This window comes from Podarcis cretensis (genome assembly GCF_951804945.1).
Source record: "Podarcis cretensis genome assembly, chromosome: 13".
In the NCBI taxonomy this organism is placed as follows: domain Eukaryota; kingdom Metazoa; phylum Chordata; class Lepidosauria; order Squamata; family Lacertidae; genus Podarcis; species Podarcis cretensis.
In genome coordinates this window covers 50,754,482-50,775,348 of record NC_137182.1, presented here as the reverse complement: position 1 = coordinate 50,775,348, position 20,867 = coordinate 50,754,482, and the positions used below count along the sequence as shown (strand labels likewise).

Here is a 20,867-nt window from a genome sequence, read left to right as displayed (position 1 = left end):
GTAAATTTAAGGAACCGCAAAAAGAGAGGGAAGGAAGTCAAGTTTCAAAATGTTAAAATGATTGTAAAATTATTGAAATGCACAAAAATGAAAATAATAAATAAAATTTGAATTGCTGCCTTCAGGCTTAAAAAAAAAAAAAAGCTCTCTTGCCATATTGTTTCACAGCAGCCCAAGGGAACCAAGTGACACTCACAGCCACATGTGGAAGATGCATGAATCTCAGCATGTTTAGAAGGGAGTTAAACATAGAATCAGAACCACAGAACTGCAGAGTTGGAAGGGACCCTGGCGGTCATCTAGCCCAACCCCCTGCAATGCAAGAATCTTTTGCCCAATGTGGGGCTTGGACCCATGACCCTGAGGTACCGCTCTGTGTGTGTGTGTGTGTGTGTGTGTGTGTGTGTGTGTGTGTGTATCAGGCATAGTCAAGTTCGGCCCTCCAGATGTTTTGGGACTACAACTCCCATCATCCCTAGCTAACAGGAGCAGTGGTCAGGGATGATGGGAATTGTAGTCTCAAAACATCTGGAGGGCCGAGTTTGCCTGTGCCTGGTGTGGATGGGTGGATAGATAGATAGATAGATAGATAGATAGATAGACAGACAGACAGACAGACAGATAGACAGATGATAGTGGAAGTCTTAAGTCAGGTGAATATCACCCTTCCACAAGGTCTCAGTACTGTTTTCTTTTTTTTCAAAAAGAAAGAAATGACTATTTCCCCTCGCAAGGAAACCGGAATAAACTTCAATTTTGCCCATTCCAAACCATGGTAAACAAGGCTGCTAGTATATGCGCTCGTATACTCCACTGATATTCATTTTACAGGTTGTTTTCCCCCCTTAAACCCATCTTTTAGGGTGTACACACCTTTGCAAGGTGGTATGTTTTTCTTGCGGCAACGCAGCAAAACACCAGAGTATTCAAAGAATCGTGGGATTGCAGAGTTAGAAGGCAGTGGCGTAGCGTGGGATGTCAGCACCCGGGGCAAGGCAAGTAATTTGCGCCCCCTAACCCGTGGATTTGCGCCCCCTAACCCGTGGATTTGCCCTAACCCCAGATGTTGCGCCCGGTGCGGCCGGCCCCCCCTGCACCCTCCACGCTACGCCACTGTTAGAAGGGGCCCTGAGGATCATTTAGTCCAACCTGCTGCGATGCAGGAATACGCAGCTGCCCCATATGGGGAAGAAAACCTGCAACCTTCAAATGACATTACTGGTATTTATGAGTATTTCTTTCAAAAAGTGTGAGTGCGCAGGTACAGAAAGACCTGCATTACGTGCCCAGAACAGGAAACGTCAGGGGATACGAACCGCAAGCCCCTCCCATTCCGCCAAGCCCCTCCCATTCCGCCAAGCCCCTCCCATTCCACCAAGCCCCTACTGGTGCAGACTGCAAGCGATGAAATAGCAATAGCAATAGAAATAGGCTCTCTGCGACTGAAAGTACAGCAATGTGCAGAAAGTCCAGTGCTGAAGGTGCGCACCGCAAAAACTGGACCCGACACTTTGCGGCATACCCTCAGCATCGCGCATGGGCTTGGCCCCGGCCAAAAGGCACCTGCCAAAACCGGAAGACTCTCTCTCCCCGCCCCCAATCCGCATGCAGCGGCGCAAAGGTGAATCTAGCAATGCCTCACGTTTTTAACCCCGCATTGTCCAGCACCAGCTCCTCTAGGTGGTGGGATTTGCTCACCGTGTGAAGAACCTGCTCAGCGACCTCGGAGCCCTAGGGAGGAAAGAAGAGGGGTGGGTGCCAGGGAAAGTTTGGGTGGGTGCTTCGAACGGGGTGGTGTAGCCTTCTTAGACTTTACCGATTGGTTGGTGAGCGTAGGGAGGAAGGAGTCAAAAGACACCGAGGTTGATTCCGAGAAAGAGTTCTTTATTTCTGCTCTCCGGAGTAGCAGAAAGGCACTTGCTTGGTCAGTTCACAGCAAGTCCGAAGAAAGAGAGATTTCACACAGTATATATATCCTCCAGGCACCCTCTCCCCCCTTCCCCAGGAATCCAGCCTCGTACGTTCATACACGTAAGTTGACATCCATGACCATAAACAGATGTTCCTATTCCTGTACTCTTATCTTGGGGTTAAGAGGGTCACTCAGCTATAGGAGTTTCCCTTGACGCCATCTCTATCTCCGGCCGTGGGGGCTGACAGACCCTGTCTTGCAGAGTCTGTGCAACAGTGTGTCAGGATATTTACAACCTACAAGAGAAGATAAGCCCCAGCTCTGCCGTCCCGTCTCCACTTCGGAACTGACAAGGCCATCCATTAAGCGTCACGGACTGATAAAGGAGAGGGCTTTGTTTATACAGCTGGGTTCCTGTTATACATTGGATCAAGTGCTCAAGTTAATGGTTTTTAGCTAATGGACCCTTGGAGAAGGAAAAATGGGGATTTTGGGGCCCGTTTTAGACTGACTGCGCAGTCAGGCTTTAGATTTGGGAAACCCATTCCTTCAGTGGGAAGGGAGTTAACGGCGGGAGGCGACGCTCAGGGCAAACCTGGACCGAACATCGCTGCTGTCTTCTGTTGGAAGCCGCCCAGAATGGCGGCAGAAACCCAGCTAGATGGGCAGGTACAGATATTAAATTATTATTATTACTATTATTGTTGCCAAAGCTGGCAGCCATTCCTCTGAACAGGCTCCTTTGCCTCTAAGACTGGCGGAGCAAAAATCCCAGGTGTGGGTTATCCTAAGAGTGAAGGAAACTCTTTGTTCCACGCACCCACTTGGTTCCTGTCAGCGGAGGCACTCGTTCTTTTTAAAATTTATTTCTATTTTCCTGCATTTTTGCCCCACCTTTCTCCCTTCAAGGAGCTCAAAATGGTGCAAACCAGTTCTCCCTGCTCATTTAAATTCCCACAACAACCTTCTGAGGTAGGCTAGGCTGAGAGGCAGGGACGTGGGTGGCGCTGTAGGTTAAACCACAGAGCCTAGGACTTGTCGATCAGAAGGTCAGTGGTTTGAATCCCCGCGACGGGGTGAGCTCCCGTTGCTCAATCCCTGCTCCTGCCAACCTAGCAGTTCGAAAGCACATCAAAGTGCAAGTAGATTAATAGGTACCACTCCGGCGGGAAGGTAAACGGCGTTTCCATGCGCTGCTCTGGTTCACTAGAAGTGGCTTAGTCATGCTGGCCACATGACCTGGAAGCTGTACGCCTGCTCCCTCGGCCAATAAAGCGAGATGAGCACTGCAACCCCAGAGTCGGCCACAACTGGACCAAATGGTCAGGGGTCCCTTTACCTTTACCTTTACCTTAGGCTGAGAGACTGACCCAGGGTCACCCAGTAGTGAGCTTTGTGGGTCAAGCGGGAAATTGAACCCTGGTCTCTCCCAGATTCTAGTCTGGCACGCTAACCACTACACTGCACTGCTGTCGGCCAGCCCCCGACTCGCCTTCCAGCCATTGGCTGTCAGAATTCCTCCTCCTTTGTCTCAAGAGTGGCCTTTGGAGGACTTGGCAGGGAGGAGGACCAAACTTGAATTACTTGGCTCTTCCGGTTGTGGGCTCTGGCGCCACCTAATGGTAGCCTCCCTGCCTCCCGACCCAATCGGCACCCAGCCGCCTGCCCACAGTTTGGGAGACCTACCAGCCGCAAGTCCTTGCAGTAGAGTTTGGTGAACCACTGGTTGTATGCCAAAGCAGCCACGATCAGAGCCAAGTCCCTGCAAGGAGAAGCAGAAAGGGGGGAGAGGGAAATGGGATTAGGGGAGGGAGTGGCAAATCCTTGCCTGGACTGACTCCAGCTACAAAAAGCTAAGGCTGCTGAGCCATCTTGGCTGCCTCTCAGTGCAGACTCAAGTCACAGGGCCTGAGCTTCTGCAGCTGTTTCTGCCCACCATGAACCACCATCGACGACGGCAGCAGATACCTTCTATTCTGCTTTTATTCTCTTGCTAATTGTGCTGTTTGAAATGCGTGTTTTATATCCGACTTCCCTTAGCAATGTTTCGTTTCGACCTCTTTAATATTTCAGTGCCCTGTTAATTATGTTGCCCCAACAGGGCCGGATTTAGGTTTGATGAGGCCCTCAGCTACTGAAGGTCCCTTTATATGTCCAGCTGTCGTTTGTCAACAACAAATCGTCGCTGTTTTTTGTGTTGAATATATGCTATATGGTAATTTATGGACCTAATGGGTATCCAAAGCCATATAGAAATGAGCAAACCAGTGATATTTTAAGGAGCAGGCTAGCAGGCGGGGCCCATGACTTACATCATAGGAGCCTACACAACACAAAACACTATTGCTGTTTGTAGGTTTTATTTTATTTGTATTTTATCTTATATTTTGGAAATGTACATCCAGTGTTTTTTCCCCTTTAATTTTTTGGGGGGCCTCCAAGAGAGTGGGGCCCTAAGTTACAGCCCGTGTCGCTTAAATGTAAATCCGGCACTGATGCCCGAATTTCTTCAGCGACGCTTTATTCTGTTTCATTGGATAACAGAATCTAGTCCAACTCCCTGAAAAGCAGGAATCTCAACTAAAGCATCCACGACGGACGGCCACCCAACCTCTGCTGAAAAACCTCCAAGGGAGGGATGGTTTAATGCGGCTTGTAAACCGCTTTGAGATTTCCGCGCCCCGCCCCAATAAAAACATAAAGCAGAAATGAAATGAGTAATAACAGCAACCTCTCCTTTCTCCTCAAGCATCTTCGCCACGGCTGCAGAGCATGGTGTTAGCTGGAAAGGGAGATGGGGCAGACTGGAAAGCATGGGGCAGGAAAACAGGGTAAGGGAAGAGGAGACTGAATGACCCTGTACCCTTAAGGCCTTATTATGTTTTTACTGAAATTTTATTGGTGTTAGCCGCCCTGAGCCCGGCTCTGGCCGGGGAGGGCGGGGTATAAATAAAATGTATTATTGTTATTATTCAATGTGCATTTAAAGCACATGAATTCTCCCACATCATTACAGGCCTAAAACTCGGTTCCCAGGATTCGTATGCTTTAAATGTGCAATGGATGCATGCTAAAAGAATGTTGTGCATCCGCCTCAACATTTCATGAAGATTTCATGCGCCGTACACAGGGCCGGATTTAAGTTTGATGAGGTCCTTAGCTACTGAAGGTAATGGGGCCCTTTATATGTCCAGCTGTCCTTTGTCAACAACAAATGGTCGCTGTTGTTTGTGTTGAATATATGCTATATGGTAATTTATGGACCTAATAAGCATCTAAAGCCATTTTATTTGTTTTTTATCTTATGTTTTGGAAATGTACATCCAGGTTTTTTTTTCTTTTAACTTTTTTGGGGGGCCCTCAAGAGAGTGGGGCCCTAAGCTATAGTTTTATTTAGCTTATACGTAAAATCCGGCACTGGCTGTACACTTAACGCACATTGCTTCCCCTCAAGGGAAACCTGGGAACTGCAGTTTGCCCCTGGCCCAAGCTACAATTCCCAGCACCCTCCACAAAGAGCAGCTCCCAGAATTCTCTGGGGGAAGCCGTGTACTTTAAATGGATGGTGCGGGCGACCTGGGTGCTTCACAAGGCAGTCTTCATAACAGCCTTCCAAGGTAGGCCGGCACTATTAGACCCATACTGCAGATAGAAGGGGAGAGACTGAGGCACTTGCCTAGTGAGCGCATAGCAGTTTGAGGATGGATTTGAGGTCTGTGGGGCTACATGGAGGGTGGACCAGGGTAGGGTAGGGGTAAGCGAGTTTTTAATGTTCTGTTCAAAGCCGCCCAGAGTGGCTGGGGAAACCCAGCCAGATGGACGGGGTAGAAATAATAAATTATTATTATTATTATTATTATTATTATTATTATTATTAAGGGACACAGGTGGCGCTGTGGGTTAAAGCCTCAGCGCCTAGGGCTTGCCGATCGAAAGGTCGGCGGTTCGAATCCCTGCGGCGGGGTGCGCTCCCGCTGCTCGGTCCCAGCGCCTGCCAGCCTAGCAGTTCGAAAGCACCTCCGGGTGCAAGTAGATAAATAGGGACCGCTTACCAGCGGGAAGGTAAACGGCGTTTCCGTGTGCGGCTCTGGCTCACCAGAGCAGCAATGTCACGCTGGCCACGTGACCCGGAAGTGTCTCCGGACAGCGCTGGCCACTGGCCTCTTAAGTGAGATGGGCGCACAACCCCAGAGTCTGTCAAGACTGGCCCGTACGGGCAGGGGTACCTTTACCTTTACCTTTATTATTATTATTATTATTATTAACAGAGATGGTTTTACGTGGCTTCTCCTCACCGGCTTTCCAGGTGACAGAAATCGAGGAGGTTGAATTCCCGGTTGTCTTCGGAATGGTAAATTGTGTCAACGTCCTACAGCACGAGGGATAAGACGGTAGCCAGAAAGGAAAGAAATCAATTGATGATTAATATAGTTTGCCTTAAGGAGCTCAGGGCAACATAAAGGTTTTCTCCTCCCGAATCCTGTCCCCCCCACAACAATCCTGTGAGGTAGGCTCAAGATGAGCCAGTGAGTTTCAGAGTTTTGAATGGAGGAAGAGATAAATTGTGGCCTCCGCACCCACCACAAAAACCAAAATAATATATCCATCTTCATACACCCACAAAGCGTGCATGAAACCATTCTGCTGCCAGATCTTCTCCACCCCCCAGGTTCTCTATTTCCAGCCCAAACTTCCCACTACAAAAAAAACCAAAAACCAAAAACAAGCCACACACATATTTTTCCAAGGCTGCCATCATCACTGACTGTGGCCTGGATTTGCCTGTCACATTCGCAGAGAAACCACCCAGAGCAGATTTGCATATTGTTTTTGAGCAGAAGAGCAGGAAGCGAGGGTTTCGGAAACAGAGCGAAGGTGCCTCGATTTGCACCAAACCCCTGGGCGAGGCGGAAGGGGGGGGAACCGCCACCCCGTGTGAGTTGCTCCACCTAAAAGGCCTTGTGGCGAGCAAGGAGGTGAGAAAGCCACAAAGCGGCCGCATCCTGAGCAATTGCTACTTTTCTGGCGGTTTCTTTTTCAGGATACAATCGCTAACCCCCTTGCTCTGGCAAAGGGGGTCTCTCTCGTCAAGATTATCGGAGAGGGCGCCTCCTAATTGGGTCCACCGACTTACCCACTGCACCTCCTCACGGCAAGAGTGTCCGTTGTAGTCGCAGAGCGCCGCGTAGGTTTCGGAAAAGCCTCCTGAGGAATAGCAAAAGGGCGCATATTATCGCTCAGGCTCCTCCGTACGGAGGCCTCATTCTCGCAAACGCCGGGGGATGTCTTTCGGCTAACTGTTACTCCGAGTAGACCTACTGGAATTCACAGGCCTGACTTCGCCACGGGAGCGGCACACCCGTCGCATTCAAGGCTCCTATTGATTTGCAATTGGATCTTTACCACTCACATTTTGTTTTACTGTATTGCAATTTGGATTCTGTGGGATTGAAATCGCAATACGATAAAATGCAGGATGTGAGCAATAAAGGGAGCGATTAAAAAAAAGATTAAGAATCATTCATTTCCTAGCACAGCGCATTACAAATGCTACCACAGGCAGAAAAACAATTTAAGTGGTCCATCAAGACCCTTAGCAATTTTCAAGTCATCTGGGGGGGGGGGGGATTTGGGACCCACTGTCAAATTCAACCCAAACCTCCCCAAAACCCCTATTTGTCACAGGCAGCGAGAAAATGGAATCTCTTAGGCCAGGGGTCAGCAAACTTTTTCAGCAGGGGGCCGGTCCACTGTCCCTCAGACCCTGTGGGGGGCCAGTCTATATTTTGGGTGGGGGTGATGAATGAATTCCTATGCCCCACAAATAACCCAGAGATGCATTTTAAATAAAAGCACACATTCTACTCACGTAAAAATACGCTGATTCTCGGATCATCCGCAGGCTGGATTTAGAAGGCAATTGGGCCGGATCCGGCCCCCGGGCCTTAATTTGCCTACCCACGTCTCAGGCTGTCATGGAGCTTCCCTGTCCTCAGTCATACTCAACCAGTGTGCCCTGGCACCCTGGGGTACTCTGAATGATAGTAAGGGGTGCCGTGGGCAATACTGGCCTCTGTCCCTCTTATAATAATAATAATAATTTATTATTTATACCCCACCCATCTGACTGGGTCTCCCCAGCCACTCTAGGCGGCTTCCAACCAAATATCAAAAACAATACAGCGTTCAAACATTAAAAACTTCCCTAAATAGGGCCGCCTTCAGATGTCTTTTAAAATAGTTGTTTATTGCCTTGACATCTGGTGGGAGGGCGTTCCACAGGGCAGCTGCCACTACCGAGAAGGCCCCCTGCCTGGTTCCTTGTAACCTCACTTCTCACAGTGAGGGAACCGCCAGAAGGCCCTCGGCACTGGACCGGGTTGAACGATGGGGGTGGAGACGCTCCTTCAGATATACTGGACTGAGGCCGTTTAGGGCTTTCAAGGTCAGCACCAACACTTTGCTTGTGCTCAGAAACGTACTGGGAGCCAATGAAGATCTTTCAGGATCGGTGTTATATGTTCTCGGTGGCCACTCCCAGTCGCCAGTCTAGCTGCTGCATTCTGGATTAATTTTTTTATTTCTTTCCTTCCCTCCATCCTCTGACGCCCTCTCATGTCTCTGCCTCCCAAAGGCTTGCACAGCTGTTTGTTGCAGCAGCCCTGGCTACAAGCTCCACAGGCAAATGGTGCCTCTGGGGCTGGCCAGGGGGTGCTGGTTGCCAGCAGCTGAGGCGGCCTCAGAGTAAGCAGGCAAGTGGGTGAGGGAGTCCGGCCAGTCAGTCCGCCAGTGCTTGCTGTTGGGAATGGACAGATAGGTGGGAAGCTGGGCAGGCAGACAGGCAGACAGGCAGACAGGCACTGTGCAGATCATCAGGAGGTTTGGGCTGGGTGTTCATCAGTATGCAGATGATACCCAGCTCTACCTCTCTTTTAAATCAGAACCAGTGAAGGCGGTGAAGGTCCTGTGTGAGTGTCTGGAAGCGGTTGGAGGATGGATGGCGGCTAACAGATTGAGGTTGAATACTGACAAGACAGAAGTACTGTTTTTGGGGGACAGGAGGCGGGCAGGTGTGGAGGATTCCCTGGTCCTGAATGGGGTAACTGTGCCCCTGAAGGACCAGGTGCGCAGCCTGGGAGTCATTTTGGACTCACAGCTGTCCATGGAGGCACAGGTCAAATCTGTATCCAGGGCAGCTGTTTACCAGCTCCATCTGGTACGTAGGCTGAGACCCTATCTGCCTGCAGACTGTCTCGCCAGAGTGGTGCATGCTCTGGTTATCTCCCGCTTGGACTATTGCAATGCGCTCTACGTGGGGCTGCCTTTGAAGGTGACCTGGAAACTACAACTAATCCAGAATGCGGCAGCTAGACTGGTGACTGGGAGCGGCTGCCGAGACCACATAACACCGGTCTTGAAAGACCTACATTGGCTCCCAGTACGTTTCCGAGCACAATTCAAAGTGTTGGTGCTGACCTTTAAAGCCCTAAATGGCCTCGGTCCAGTATACCTGAAGGAGCGTCTCCTCCCCCATCGTTCAGCCCGGACACTGAGGTCCAGCTCCGAGGGCCTTCTGGCGGTTCCCTCACTGCGAGAGGTCAAGTTACAGGGAACCAGGCAGAGGGCCTTCTCGGTAGTGGCGCCCGCCCTGTGGAACGCCCTCCCATCAGATGTCAAAGCAATAAACAACTACCTGACATTCAGAAGACATCTGAAGGCAGCCCTGTTCAGAGAAGTTTTTAACGTGTGATATTTTACTGTATTTTTGGTTTCTATGGAAGCCGCCCAGAGTGGCTGGGGAAACTCAGCCAGATGGGCGGGGTACAAATAATTATTATTATATTATTATGTGCTGGCATTTCTTGTGCTTGCTGTGTCCAATGCCTGCCTGGGAGCTGAGTGCCCAGTGCTGAGGGCGAGCCTTTCCACCATGCAGGCCTAGCAGTAAGATGCTGGCCTCAGCCCTTGCTGTTAATAATAATAATAAATTTTATTGATACCCCGCCGTCCCTGGCAGAGCCGGGCTCAGGGCGGCTAACACCAATAAAATTACAATAAAACGTAATAGAAAAAGAAAAAAAAACAGTTAATTAAAATACGGGTTAAAAGATGAGTTAAAATACAGTTTAAAATGCAGCCTCATTTTAGTAGTAGCCCTTTCTCCTCCTGTGATGAGGCTGCATTTTAATGTTTCAACGTTTTAATGTTGTATTTTAATTTGTTTTTAAGATGTAGTCATTCAACTTGTTTTTATTATTGCTTGTTAGCCACCCTGAGCCCGGCCTTGGCTGGGGAGGGCGGGGTATTATTATTATTATTATTATTATTATTATTATTATTATTATTATAAAACAAATCCATAAGGGGAGGGAAACATGAGGGTCAGACTGAGTCCAAACCAAAGGCCAGGCGGAACAGCTCTGTCTTGCAGGCCCTGCGGAAAGATGTCAAATCCTGCAGGGCCCTGGTCTCTTGTGACAGAGCGTTCCACAAGTTGGGGCCAGTACTGAAAAGGCCCTGGCCCTAGTTGAGACCGATCTAATCACCTAGTGACCTGGGACCTCCAAGGTGTTGCCGTTTGTGGACCTTAAAGTCCTCTGTGGGGCATACCAGGAGAGGCGGTCCCGTAGGTGCATGGGTCCAAGGCTGCATAGGACCCACGTTGGGAGTGGACAGACAAGTCCCAGGCCCCTCTGGGGCAGTGTGAAGAAGCACCTCTCTTTGGGGCATGGGGGGGGGGCAGCTCAGAGACCAGGAGCGGCTGCCCAGAGGACTCCCAAGGAGGGGAATCAGAGAGAAGGGTGTTTGAAAAGGGGTGAGGGGCTGCCCGCTCTGCAGGCAAGGGGTAACATAACTGGGCTCCTGAGCCCCGCAGGGGTGCCACAGAAAAAATGCAGTTGATCAAGCGAGCCGTGGACTCAGAAAGGTTTAAAACCTCTGCCTGCCTTGATGCAATATACCTTTGATTACCCGTTGTTAAGAGGCAGGCTTGCTTGAGAAGATGCCTCTGACCGCCAAGCCCGGGTTGTGGGCCTCCAAGGCCCATTTGGCTGCTAGCCCTGGAGACAGAAGGCTGGGCTAAATGCACTTTTCTGCCCGATCCAGGAAAGCAATTTGTGTTTTCTTCAGGACACCCCTTCCGGGATTCGGGTCAGTGGGTTAAGTGCATAATACAGCGGCTGTAATTAAAATTTCATATAATTTCCTGTGAATGAAGATCGCACCACCTGCCTCTCTGGGCGCTGGGAAGTGGGAGGGAAAACCCTGGCAGGTTCCGGAACATTCCACATACCCAATGGCCGCCGCCACCCCCCTCCCTCGCCTCTCCATCTTCCCCCCTCACCGCAAATGCTGTGCGTCGTGGAGCTGGAGCTTTCAGAGTTGGGGGACATGTCCCGCGGCGTCTCTGGGGTCTCCACGGTCCCATGGCGTATGAGGCAGCTGCGACAAGGAAGGAGAGGAGAAGGAAGGCATTTCCTGAGTTATTTTGTTATCATTTATTCAATTTATATACAGTGGTACCTCGGGTTACATACGCTTCAGGTTACAGACTCTGCTAACCCAGAAATAGTGCTTCAGGTTAAGAACTTTGCTTCAGGATAAGAACAGAAATCGTGCTCCGGCGGCGCAGCAGCAGCAGGAGGCCCCATTAGCTAAAGTGGTGCTTCAGATTAAGAACAGTTTCAGGTTAAGAACGGACCTCTGGAACGAATTAAGTACTTAACCCGAGGTATCACTGTACTGCCCTTTATCAAAAGATCTCAGTGTACGGTGTATGACATTAAACACACATTTTACGGAGCATAGTACAGTGGTACCTCGGTTCGCGAACGTAATATGTTCCAGAAGACCGTTCGACTTCCAAAACGTTCAAAAAACGAGGTGCAAAGGGCTGGTTGCAAGTTCAATTGGAAAAATTGAAAAACATGCAGTGGAAAAACATGTTCTACTTCCAAGGGGCGTTCGAAAATGGAAGCAATTACTTCTGGGTTTTCGGTGTTCGAAAACCGAAACGTTCAGCTTCCGAGACGCTCGAAAACCGAGATACCACTGTAATAAAAAAGCACAACAATGAACATCATAACAATAAAATAATCATAGTAACAGTCCCATCGCCACCACCAAGCTTTAACTGTTCTGATAGTCTTGTCTAAATACTGCATCACAAAAGCACGACAAGTTATTGATCGATTGATCCACTCATCCATTCTCCAAGGAGCTTAAAGTGGTATCCATGGTTCCCCCCCTTTAATCCTCACAATAATCCACACCTTCCGACATTTCTCTGATGAAAAAAGGGACATCCTAACATGGTGAGACATAGCTGAGCAGAGATTTGAACTCCTAGGCCCATTCTCCACAAACCACTCTGCCACACTGCTGCACTGAAAGTGCGAGGGATATGCGCACACCTCTGTAAATTTGGGGGTCGCCTCGTCCCTAACACAGCGGTGGGGGACCCTTCTTGGTCCCTCCGGGTGTTGCCAAACTACAACTCCCATCACTGCCTATGGCTAGCGATGACGGCAGCTGTAGTTCAGCAATGTCCGGAGGGCCAAACGTTTGCCCGCCCCGACCTAACAGCTTGTCTGTCGCCTGTTTGCCTGCCTCCTCCTTCCGCTCTTTCAAAAAGGGGATTTTTAAAATCCCCTTGCAAGAGAACTCAGCTGTCTGGGTCAATAAATGGAGCCCTACAAGTTGATGAGGATCACAAGCAGGGAGAGAGCTTTGACACTCTTTCACTCTGGTCCTGTTTTTGGGCTTCGTCTGCGGCCTCTGTGAGAACAGGATCCTGGACTAGGTTTCCCCCCCCCCCCACCACTCTTGGAATCATAGAATTGAGAAGTTGGAAGGGACCCGAGGGTCATCTAGTCCAACCCCTCTGAAATGCAGGCACCCTGCCCACAGCCGTCCCTGGGTGGGCTCGAACCACCAACCTTCGGGTCAACAGCAAGATGCACCACAGGGGCCTTTGACCTGTTCCAGCAGGGCTCTGCTTATGAGACACAGTGGTGCCTCGCAAGACGAAAAGAATCCGTTCCGCGAGTCTCTTCGTCTTGCGGTTTTTTCGTCTTGCAAAGCAACCCTATTAGCGGCTTAGTGGATTAGCGCTATTAGCAGCTTAGCGGCTATTAGCGGCAAAGCGGCTAAGCGGCTATTAGCGGCTTAGCAGCTTAGAAAAAGGGGGGGGGAGCAAAAAAAATCGCAAGACTTGCAAGACGTTTTCATCTTGCAAAGCAAGCCCATAGGGAAATTCGTCTTGCGAAGCGCCTCGAAAAACGGAAAACCCTTTCGTCTAGTGGATTTTTCGTCTTGCGAGGCATTCGTCTTGTGGGGCACCACTGTACCAGCAATGGGGGGCACCAGAACAACCTTGGGGTCAGGCTTTCTGGGATTAAGGGTGAGGCATGAGAAATAATAATAAATAATAATAATAATAATAATAATAATAATAATAATAATAATAATTTTTATTTATATCCCGCCCTCCCCAGCCGAAGCCGGGCTCAGGGCGGCTAACAACAATAAAACAGTACAACAGTACAACACAACACTCTAAAATCATTCATTATAAAATTAATTCAAATCAAACCAATGGCAACCATTGGGCTAGAGTTTTGTGAGGATTACCAAAGGAGGGAGTCAGGCTGTGCCCTGGCCAGAAACCTAGTGGAACAGCTCTGTCTTGCAGGCCCTGCGGAAAGATGTCAAGACCCGCACGGCCCCAGTCTCTTGTGACAGAGCGTTGCACCAGGTCGGAGCCACAGCCGAAAAAGCCCTGGCTCTGGTTGAGGCCAGCCTAACCTCTCTGTGGCCCGGGACCTTCAAGATGTTTTTATTTGAACACCGTAAGTTCCTTTGTGGGACATACCAGGAGAGGCAGTCCCGTAGGTACGAGGGGGGGGGGTGTGGCTTTGGGGGCCAAGCCGTCTCTGCCTCTGCAAGGATGTTGTTAACCCCAGGAGACAGAAATCAATTAGTGTGAAAACAATTGGGAGCGGGGAGAAACGCACTGTCAAAAGCTATATTTCTCAGCGGGCACAGGGTGGTCTCTCTCTGTGCCAGCCGCTTCCAACCTCCAAATCAAGTTGAACTACAACTCCCAGCGCCCCTGGCGCCTGGCTGGAACGAACAGGAGTTGTGGGGCACACAAGAGGGAGTCAAGCGCATTTCAGGAGTTTGGAGATTCGCAGATATAAAGTGGTCTGAAGCACTCTTACGCCCTGGCATTTTTTAAAAAAATCCACTTTAAAAAAGAGAAAGACTTTTTGTGGCTTGGAGAATGATGGGCTATGGATTGCTAATGGGGAGACGTCTAAAAGCATGAGAAGAGACTGGCAGCTGGATCAGGCCAGGGGCCCATCAAGTCCATCAGCCTGTTCTCACAGCAGCCAAGCAAGAAAAACCCGCAAGCCAGACCCGAGGGCAACAGAAACACCGCACTCCCCCCTCCTGCAGCTTCCAGCAACTGGTTTTCAGAAGCAGCCTCCAACCACGGAGCTATAGCGTAAACACCCTGCAAACAAATCAGAATTAATCCTATATGTGCAATTAAACCTATGCACAAGCAGATCAGGATGAAAGCTCAAGAAACTGGATGTCTGGAGGGTACCGGGTGCGAGGGAAGGCTGCTAGTCTAGCCTTTAGCATCTCTGTGGTGAAAATCCTATACATTCCACATTAGAATTTAGAAAGGGAAGTCAGTTCCACACAGACAAGAAATAATAATAATAATAATAATAATAATAATAATAATAATAATAATTTATTATGTGTACCCCGCCCATTTGGCTGGGTTTCCCCAGCCACTCTGGGCAGCTTCCAACAAAGATTAAAAATACATTAAAATGTCACACATTAAAAACTTCCCTGAACAGGTCTGCCTTCAGATGTCTTCTAAATGTCAGGTAGTTGTTTATTTCCTTGACATCTGGTGGGAGGGCGTTCCGCAGGGCAGGCGCCACCACCGAGAAGGCCCTCTGCCTGGTTCCCTGTCGCTTTGCTTCTCGCAATGAGGGAACCACCAGAAGGCCCTCGGCGCTGGACCTCAGTGTCCGGGCAGAACGATGGGGGTGGAGACGCTCCTTCAGGTATACTGAGCCGAAGCCGTTTAGAGCTTTAAAAGTCAACACCTACACTTTGAATTGTGCTGTGTGACTCTGGCTTTTTCTATAGTTTATCATCATCATGATCGCCACCTCCATGTTTTCCGCAACATGGGAGCACAGCTTAGTCCTCTGCTCACGCCCGCACACAAAGGTTGTCGTGAAAGGTGCAGTTACAGCGAACGGCTGAGAATTTGGCAACCCCGCCACCCGCAGCCAATGTTCTCCCTGCCCTATGGTTTCTTCATACTCACACAGAGGCCGGGCTAGGGAAGATTTTGGCTAAAGAAGTGTTGACGTGCCTCGTGACCTGGTCAGCGCTTTCCGGGGTGGGGAATTTCAAGCTGTAGTTGGCCTTCTCTGTCTCCACCAGGATCTGAATGCGGAAGGAAGGGAAAAGGTCGTCAGCACCCGACAGACACCAATGTCGTCATCATGTGTGGTTTGGGAACTGCAGGGTCCGGGGAAAAACAATGCTGTCCAGGGTTGTAAAGACTGCGAAGAGAATAATTGGGTGGGTGTACTCTTCCCACCTTGGATCAAATCTATGCTTCTAGGTGCCATAAGAAAGCTGCAGAGATAGCGCAGGATAGTGCGCACCCCAGAAATGATCTCTTTCAGCTTCTGCCTTCTGGAAGAAGGTATAGGGTTATAAAGGCCAGGACTAGCCGCCTGAGAAACAGTTTCTATCCAAATGCGATTTTGGTTTTAAATGCAGTGTAAGGTAGTCTCTGTGGGAGTATATTGTTTTTAATTATGGGGTATCAGAGTTGTTTTTTTAAGGGACACGGGTGGCGCTGTGGGTTAAACCACAGAGCCCAGGACTTGCCGATCAGAAGGTCGGCGGTTCGAATCCCCGCGACGGGGTGAGCTCCCGTTATTCGATCCCTGCTCCTGCCAACCTAGCATTCGAAAGCACATCAAAGTGCAAGTAGATTAATAGGTACCGCTCCGGCGGGAAGGTAAACGGCGTTTCCGTGCGCTGCTCTGCTTCGCCAGAAGCGGCTTAGTCATGCTGGCCACATGACCCGGAAGCTGTACGCCGGCTCCCTCAGCCAGTAAAGCGAGATGAGCGCCGCAACCCCAGAGTCGGTCATGACTGGACCTAAAGGTCAGGGGTCCCTTTACCTTATCAGAGTTTTTAGGGGGTTAACCAGGCTGGGATAGCTGGGACAGCAGGCTTGTTGGTTTTTGAGTGTCTGGTGTAGATTTTTTCAATTTCTTTGTTCTGTATGGGACAATGCCAATAAAGATTATCGTATCGTAAGAGCACCCCTTTACGGGAGATGCCCTCTGCTCCTACCTGGTTGTGATGCAGGGCGTTTAAGGCTCGGATCTCCAGAACATTGAACGAGCATTCGAGCTGCGCGGGAGGGAAAAGAAGAGTCACTTGTTGTGATGCGACAGAAGCGAATGTCGCGTCCACGGCGCACGTTCAAAGTGCATAACTTCCCCTGAAGAATCCTGAGAACGGGAGTTTTAAGGATGCTGCGAATCGTAGCTCTCTGAGGGATAAACAACCGCCTCGCAGGGTTGCTGTGAGGATGGAATATGGAGGAGGAGAGCCAGAAGCCTAGAGATCCTTGGAAGATAAAGGTGGCTATATAATTGTAATAATAAATAAATAAACTACAGTTCCCGGGATTCTCTGGAGGAAGCCATGACTGTTAAGCTGCATATGCATCATACTGCTATAGGTTTGGGACGGGTCAGTCTGGATGACACCCAGGGGTCCCTTCTAAGCCTCTGATCCTGTACCCGTGAGGTTAGAATGGATAAGAGGAAACCTGCTGAACGGCCCAAGCCAGTTCCTTTGTGAAGGTAACAGCTTTAGCTGGCCAGTTAAGTACCGCCATTTACATGCCCAAAGAGGTTGTCCTGTTGCCATGGAGACGGGCCTTCTCCCACCTCACCCGATGGAGAACAATAGGCCAAGGTGTACTTTTTTTGGGCTGACACTGGAAGCCGGAGACCCAGAGGCTTCTCTTGTTCTGTGCTGGATCCCAAAGCGATCTACTTGGGGCTTCCCTGAGAACCTAATGGGGAAGCAAGATCTCTGGGAGTGAGCCAGGTTATATGTGTAAATAAAACTGTTTATCTTAAAAACACCATTGTCTCTATGGACCTTCGTCCCAAGGAAACCGAACTCTGGGGTAAGCACTGGGACCCAGGGAGTCTCTCACTGCTCGGAGATCAGGATGTACACAGTGATACATTTAAAGCACTTTATTTCCCAAAAAGAATCGTGGGAACTGTAGTTTATCCTTCACAGAGTTACAATTCCCAAACAAAAAACTATACTTTGTTGTGCTTTAAATGTACGGTGTGTAAAGAAGTATAAATGTATTTTAAATTACACACACACACACAAAATCTCTCGTTTGTTCCTCCACTCACCTTGGCTGGTACCTTTAGCCCAAAGAGATAGATTCGCCAAGTAGTGAGCACCTGTTGGAAAAAGGGCGAAGAACAGAAGACAGCACAATCCTTTTCTGTTTCCCTTTGAGACACAATCCTCATGTGGATGTTGCGTTGCTTTTTCTGTCTTCTGCTATCTGTTTCTCTCCAGACACCACCTCTCGCCAAACATGTCTTCCCAACCTGGATCTTCTAGAATACTGATGAGCGTTGAACTTGTTTATTTCGGAAGACGTTTTGCCTCCGATGGAACGTTCTGGCAGAGAAGCGTTCCATTTTCCCAAGTTTGCATTTCGGCTTTTTAACAATTAGTGCCATTATTCCTTGCCCTCCAACCTGCGGGTCCCAGGGTGGGTGGCGAAAATTTTTGAAAATTCAGAATTAAAATATTACCATGAGTGGTGGTGGTGAAATGAAGGTGGTGGACTCTCATTCATTGGGTGTTTTTAAACGGAGGTTGGATGACTGGCTGTCCTGGAGATTCTTGCATTGCAGGGGTTGGACTAGATGACCAACGGGGTCCATTCCAACACTACAATTCTGTTATCCTGTTTATTACAGCGCATGAGCTCTCGACAGCTTCACGAGTAAGTTGTGCAAGAGCTGCTAACCTACAGAAACCTTTAGCAAGCTAAAAATTATGCTGGAAATCACATTTGCAATGTTGGAAAGTGAATTACAGTGGTGCCTCGCAAGACGAAAAGAATCCGTTCCGCAAGTCTCTTCGTCTTGCGGTCTTTTCGTCTTGCGAAGCAAGCCCATTAGCGGCTTAGCAGATTAGCACTATTAGCGGCTTAGGGGCTTAGCGGATCAGCGGCTTAGCGGCTTAGCGGATCAGCTGATAAGCGGTTTAGGGGATCAGCTGTTAAGCGGCTTAGCGGCTCAGCTGTTAAGCGGCTTAGCGGATCAGCTGATAAGCGACTTAGCGGATCAGCTGATAAGCGGCTTAGCGGATCAGCTGATAAGCGGCTTAGCGGATCAGCTGTTAAGCGGCTTAGCGGATCAGCTGTTAAGCGGCTTAGCGGATCAGCTATTAAGCGGCTTAGCGGCTTAGCGGATCAGCTGATAAGCGGCTTAGAAAAAGGGGGGGGAGGAAAGAAAACCCGCAGGAACTCGCAAGACATTTTCGTCTTGCGAAGCAAGCCCATAGGAAATCCGTTTTGCGAAGCACCTCCAAAACGGAAAACCCTTTCGTCTAGCGGGTTTTCCGTCTTGCGAGGCATTCGTCTTGCGGGGCACCATTGTACTGATTTCCCAGACTGCCATGTCTTTTTCGCTCTCCTCCTCCATCTCTAAGCCATGATGGTAAGATCCGCACTCAGGGCACTCCAGAAATCAGGGGGTCAGCAAGGAAACAAATGTGTAACTTTGTGCCAATCGGGAAAATACAGAGTGCATATGAGCTAGACCATGGGTAGGCAAACTAAGGCCCGGGGGCTGGATGCTGCCCAATCGCCTTCTAAATCCAGCCCGCGGACGGTCCGGGAATCAGTGTGTTTTTAACATGAGCAGAATGTGTCCTTTTATTTAAAATGCATCTCTGGGTTATTTGTGGGGCCTGCCTGTTGTTTTTACATGAGTAGAATGTGTGCTTTTATGGAAAATGCATCTCTGGGTTATTTGTGGGGCATAGGAATTTGATCATTCCCCCCCCCAAAAAAATATAGTCCGGCCCCCCAGAAGGTCTGAGGGACAGTGTACCGGCCCCCTGCTGAAAATGTCTGCTGGCCCCTGTGCTAGAACTTAACTAGGGGGGAAACTCACACTGGCTCTGCTTGCTCTCCAGACCCGTAAATGGGATCGCCACATTTTGCCTTAAATCACAGTGTGGGGCAGAAGGTGGAAATTCAACAGGTGCAGCGTTTCAACCCCGTGGCTGCACCTGTTGAATATTGGCCTGTAGCGAACATTTCAAAGGCATGGATTTCCGGTGTTCCTGGCACCCACCGGGGGGGGCTTGGGGGGGGCTTCCTCTCATGCAGTGCAGTGATTGGAAGATCACCCTGTTGACCCTTAGCTGAGGGGGGTGTCCTGTCCCCTTTTGCCCTAGAAGTTAACTGCTCCTGATGCCCCCTTAATTTCAACCCACAGCCTTCCCCCCCCCAAACCTCCTCATCACTTGGCCACCCGCAAATTAGCTCTCTCCCACCCTGGGAGATCCTTCGGCCTTTATTCTGTATCATTCAATCACAACAGCCTTGCGAAGTGGACCCTGGCCACACACAGGCTCAAGACACCGTTGCAGGGAGTTTGGCCCAAACCCCATTTTTGCCAAGACCTTCCCTCTTCCGAATGCTTGGGGGGCGGCGGGGGGAAAAACTATAGGCTCTTTTTGCATCAGCCGACGCAAAGTCCCCCCCCCCTCTCCTTTCCGCCAGCCCCCTCCCCTGTCTGCTCCTGCCTGCGACCTCCACTTTTGCTGCCAGCAGCAAATTTGCAAACCCTGACCTAATTTGCAAGGACGGGATTCGAGAGCTGGAGAGTTTGAGAGAAGAGAAGAAATGTTGGGCTGGGGGGAGGAATAGGGAAGAAAGGCCATGAGTCACTCCCCAAGGCCATACCACTGGGAGGAAGGGACAGGGGCCAGTGTGAGTGGCCCCCAGAACTGTTTCAGAAACTCCCCACTTTTTTTAGAGGGTCTTTTACCCTTTCCGTCTCTGCTCCTCTGGTTTGCTTAAGGGACCAGGGACCAGTGATCAGAGGGAGCTGAAATAGCACCTAAAGAAACCAGAGGCCTTTCTCCTGGGCATGGTCGGCCAATTGGTGCCAAAGAAGGATAGAACCTTTTTTATGTATGCTACTGCAGCAGCAAGAATACTCATCGCAAAACACTGGAAGACACAGGATCTACCCACCTTGGAAGAATGGCAGATACAAGTAATAGACTATATGGAACTGGCAGAAATGACCGGCAGAATCCGAGATCAAGGAGAAGAGTTGGTGGAAGAAGACTGGAAGAAGTTCAAAGTTTATCTACAAAATCATTGTAAAATTTATGAGTGTTAAGGGCAGTGTAAATGAAATGATGGGGATCCAGTGATTAGGATAAGGAAGTGTACAAAGGGAAAGATAAAGGATAAAACGAATTTGAATGAGCTTGCTGAAAAAAACTTTTAAAGTGGAATACAAGAAGGGAAGGCGGGAGGAAGCAAGGAAAATAAGGTTTTGAAGACCATTAGAATGAACCAGAGTTGTCTTTTAATGCTTCTTTTACTATTATGTTGAATTTTCTGTATGTTTTTTTTTGTTTCTATGTTTTTTTTTGTTTTTTTTAATATCGTTTGTATTTCTGATGTCTGTTGTCTGTTGTTTTGAAGTTTGTTATATTTTGTGAAACTTAATAAATATCATTTAAAAAAAAAAAAAGAAATAGCACCTGGTTTCACCATATTATTTAAAGCGCAGGAGTTCCCCCAGAGCATCCTGGGAAC

General features: G+C 49.2%; 1 protein-coding gene across 2 annotated transcripts in view; it reads right to left on the bottom strand.

Moving 5' to 3' along the window:
- CARMIL3 (capping protein regulator and myosin 1 linker 3) overlaps positions 1–20,867 on the bottom strand; it is an 88,414-nt gene that overhangs the window by 44,081 nt on the left and 23,466 nt on the right. Inside the window, exons 1-9 of one of the 2 annotated variants that reach the window (XM_079951736.1) lie at positions 17,830–17,920; positions 17,416–17,466; positions 16,322–16,381; positions 15,273–15,394; positions 11,256–11,353; positions 7,047–7,117; positions 6,208–6,281; positions 3,599–3,674; positions 1,643–1,731 (exon numbers count right to left, since the gene is read on the bottom strand). In XM_079951736.1, the coding sequence (XP_079807862.1) occupies positions 1,643–1,731; positions 3,599–3,674; positions 6,208–6,281; positions 7,047–7,117; positions 11,256–11,353; positions 15,273–15,394; positions 16,322–16,381; positions 17,416–17,466; positions 17,830–17,832 (644 nt within the window). In that variant the 5' untranslated portion in view covers positions 17,833–17,920. Of the gene's footprint in view, positions 1–1,642; positions 1,732–3,598; positions 3,675–6,207; positions 6,282–7,046; positions 7,118–11,255; positions 11,354–15,272; positions 15,395–16,321; positions 16,382–17,415; positions 17,467–17,829; positions 17,921–20,867 lie in introns of those variants that run through there. The other variant, XM_079951737.1, reaches the window with a different exon arrangement.